The sequence below is a fragment of the Cydia pomonella genome, chromosome 9 (genome assembly GCF_033807575.1).
Source record: "Cydia pomonella isolate Wapato2018A chromosome 9, ilCydPomo1, whole genome shotgun sequence".
In the NCBI taxonomy this organism is placed as follows: Eukaryota; Metazoa; Arthropoda; class Insecta; order Lepidoptera; family Tortricidae; genus Cydia; species Cydia pomonella.
The window spans coordinates 22,169,848-22,172,349 of record NC_084711.1 but is presented as its reverse complement, the minus strand read 5'-3'; the positions used below and the strand labels follow the sequence as shown (position 1 = coordinate 22,172,349).

At 39.4% G+C, this 2,502-nt stretch overlaps 1 protein-coding gene across 1 annotated transcript; it reads right to left on the bottom strand.

Moving 5' to 3' along the window:
- Window positions 1–656: 656 nt before the first annotated feature.
- On the bottom strand, window positions 657–1,750 carry LOC133520996 (uncharacterized oxidoreductase TM_0325-like). The gene has a single exon (XM_061855717.1). It carries the CDS (start codon window positions 1,526–1,528, stop codon window positions 767–769), a length of 762 nt encoding a protein of 253 aa, XP_061711701.1. The 5' UTR covers window positions 1,529–1,750; the 3' UTR covers window positions 657–766.
- Window positions 1,751–2,502: the final 752 nt, after the last annotated feature.

The window sequence follows — 2,502 nt, the reverse complement described above, 5'->3', positions numbered from 1 at the left end:
CCATGCAAATTTACATATAGTTTTTACAAAATAATTAAATTTTAATGTTTTATTTTCTTTAAGCCCTTTGGGGAAAGGCCTCCTCCATCTGTTTCCATTTTATCCTATCCTGTGCTTTAAGCTTCCACCAGAAATTTGAATTTCATCAATCCGGGGTCTCACGGGGTAGTTTTGCAATGAAATCATATGCTAGTTAGTCTGGGGCCTTAGCTAAGATGGCAATCGTTGATAGGAAACGCCAATCGAAAAATAAATTTAAGTGTAATTCTTCACTTGACTATCGCAACCCTATGAGGTACAGAACATTACGGCCCAAAGAATCTAGAACTTCCTGGATTCAACGGGCATTAGTAATGAACTTTAAGAGCTTCTCTATATGATGGCCCAGCGTAGGCTAGCCTAAGAGACGCAGCTATGCGGTGGAATGAGATAGCAATATCACGTGCTCCCTCTAACGCATAAATGCGTCCCTTGGACTGGCCTACGTTGGGCCATCCTGTAGCAGAGCCATAAAGGGCCGTCACTATAGATCACTGCTTGGTCAACGTGGCAATCAAAGACCCACAACATCATCGCATTTTTACTTTTCGATTAGCGTTTGTATTAACGTCTTGGTTGCGTCCCCTGATGACTGGAATCCAAGTGGACGATTAAAATTATAATCATAAACATAATTTATTGGTAATACAATTGATACAATAACTGCTGTGATCCATTGTAGTCCTTGTGCGTAGCCGCAGTAGTCAATTATCCAGATTATTAAAATTTACAACAATAGAGTCCCGTTGTCACAAACGTAGGTCGATCCAGTAATGCTCCTAGCCTTATCACTTGCCAGGAATATAATTAGATCTGCTATCTCTTCGGGCTCCGACATCTTTTTAAGCACAGTGCGATCTTTAATGTATTCCTTCCATAACTCATCTCCGTTTGGTATCCCTGCATTTTCTAATATATTCGTGTTGGTGCCTCCCGCAGCTACGTCATTCACTCTCACTCCATGTGGAGCTAGATCTAAGGCAACACAGCGAGTAAAGTGATTTACTCCAGCTTTTGAAACTGAATATGGGCCTTGAACATTTCCTATGACGCGCAAAGCGCCGATGCTCGAATTATTGACGATGTTACCTTTAGTCTTGATCAGGTATGGAGCAGCGAGGTGTGTCAAATAAACCATGGAGCGCAGATTCGTGTTCATATGTAGATCGAAATGTTCCATAAGATTTTCGTCTAAGAAAGTTGAATACCTGACAATCCCCGCATTGTTGACCAGTACGTCTAACTGTCCAAAGTTGTCGATAGTGTTTTTCACTATGGTTCTGACATCTTCGTCTATAGTAACATCTGCTGTGATGATGAGAGGTTTGTTGCCAAGCTGTGCGCATTGATTAGCGACTTCTTGTAGTTTTTCTTCGTCTTTATCCACCAGGGCTACCCTGGCGCCTTCTCTGGCCAGTGCTTTGGCTGTCGCAGCTCCTATCCCGGAGGCAGCGCCAGTCACAATTGCCACTTTACCGATGAAACTCATTGGAGCGCTGATAGACAATTACTGCGAATTTTCTCCCGACACTCTTTTTATTATGCAATCTTATCGCTTATTTTTATCAAATGTATTCGGCTTTACATAATGCATTATTTTATCAGCTATTATCTTCTCAAAATAGCTGTTACGATAATATTTTTAATACATAAGGTGTATAGTTATTAAATAATCAAATTAACTAAATAACCACCACATGTCTACCGTTTGAGGCAGTTGGAAAGTTATTATGGGCATTAATGGACTGGCCGAAGGTTTGGCTAGAGTCTAGAGAAAAATCCTAACCTAATTTTTTAAAACATTTTGGGTGCGAGGTTTTATCGCTAACTATATGCATATGCATCACTGCAGTATATCAAGAGATATATATGTGTGTAAAATATGTACAGTTGAGTTCATAAACGAGTTTACAAGCCAACGATCCAAAAAAATCGGAAAAGTGCGAGTCGGACTCGGCAACAGAAATATATCATCTGTGAAAATCTCAACAGTCTAGCTATCACGGTTCATGAGATACAGCCTGGTGACAGACGGTCACACGGACAGCGGAGTCTTAGTAATAGGGTCCCGATTTACCCTTTGGGTACGGAACCCTAATATATTAAAACGCCTCGACACTGATATTAAGGTGGATACCTATATATTATTGGAAGTTTAGCTTGTAAAGATCTTTGTGAACTTGGCCGTACCAAGTGAATAACTAATACTAACATAATTTGGTTGACAATACTAACGGTATGAAATATACAATGTAAAGTAAATCCTTAATGGCTCAACAATTAAAGTCCGTAACTGTACAGTCACGTCTGAAAATATCGATACGAAAAATGTGCCAAAAATATTTATACACTACCTTAATATATGAGCAATAACGTCGTGTATACATTTTTTGGCACTTTTTTCGTATCGATATTTTCAGACGTGACCGTACAAACATTGCTTTGATTAAACTTGCTTTAATT

Coding starts and splice junctions, on each gene's coding strand:
- LOC133520996 (XM_061855717.1), bottom strand. CDS start 1,528: ATGAGTTTCATCGGTAAAGTGGCAATTGTGACTGGCGCTGCCTCCGGG.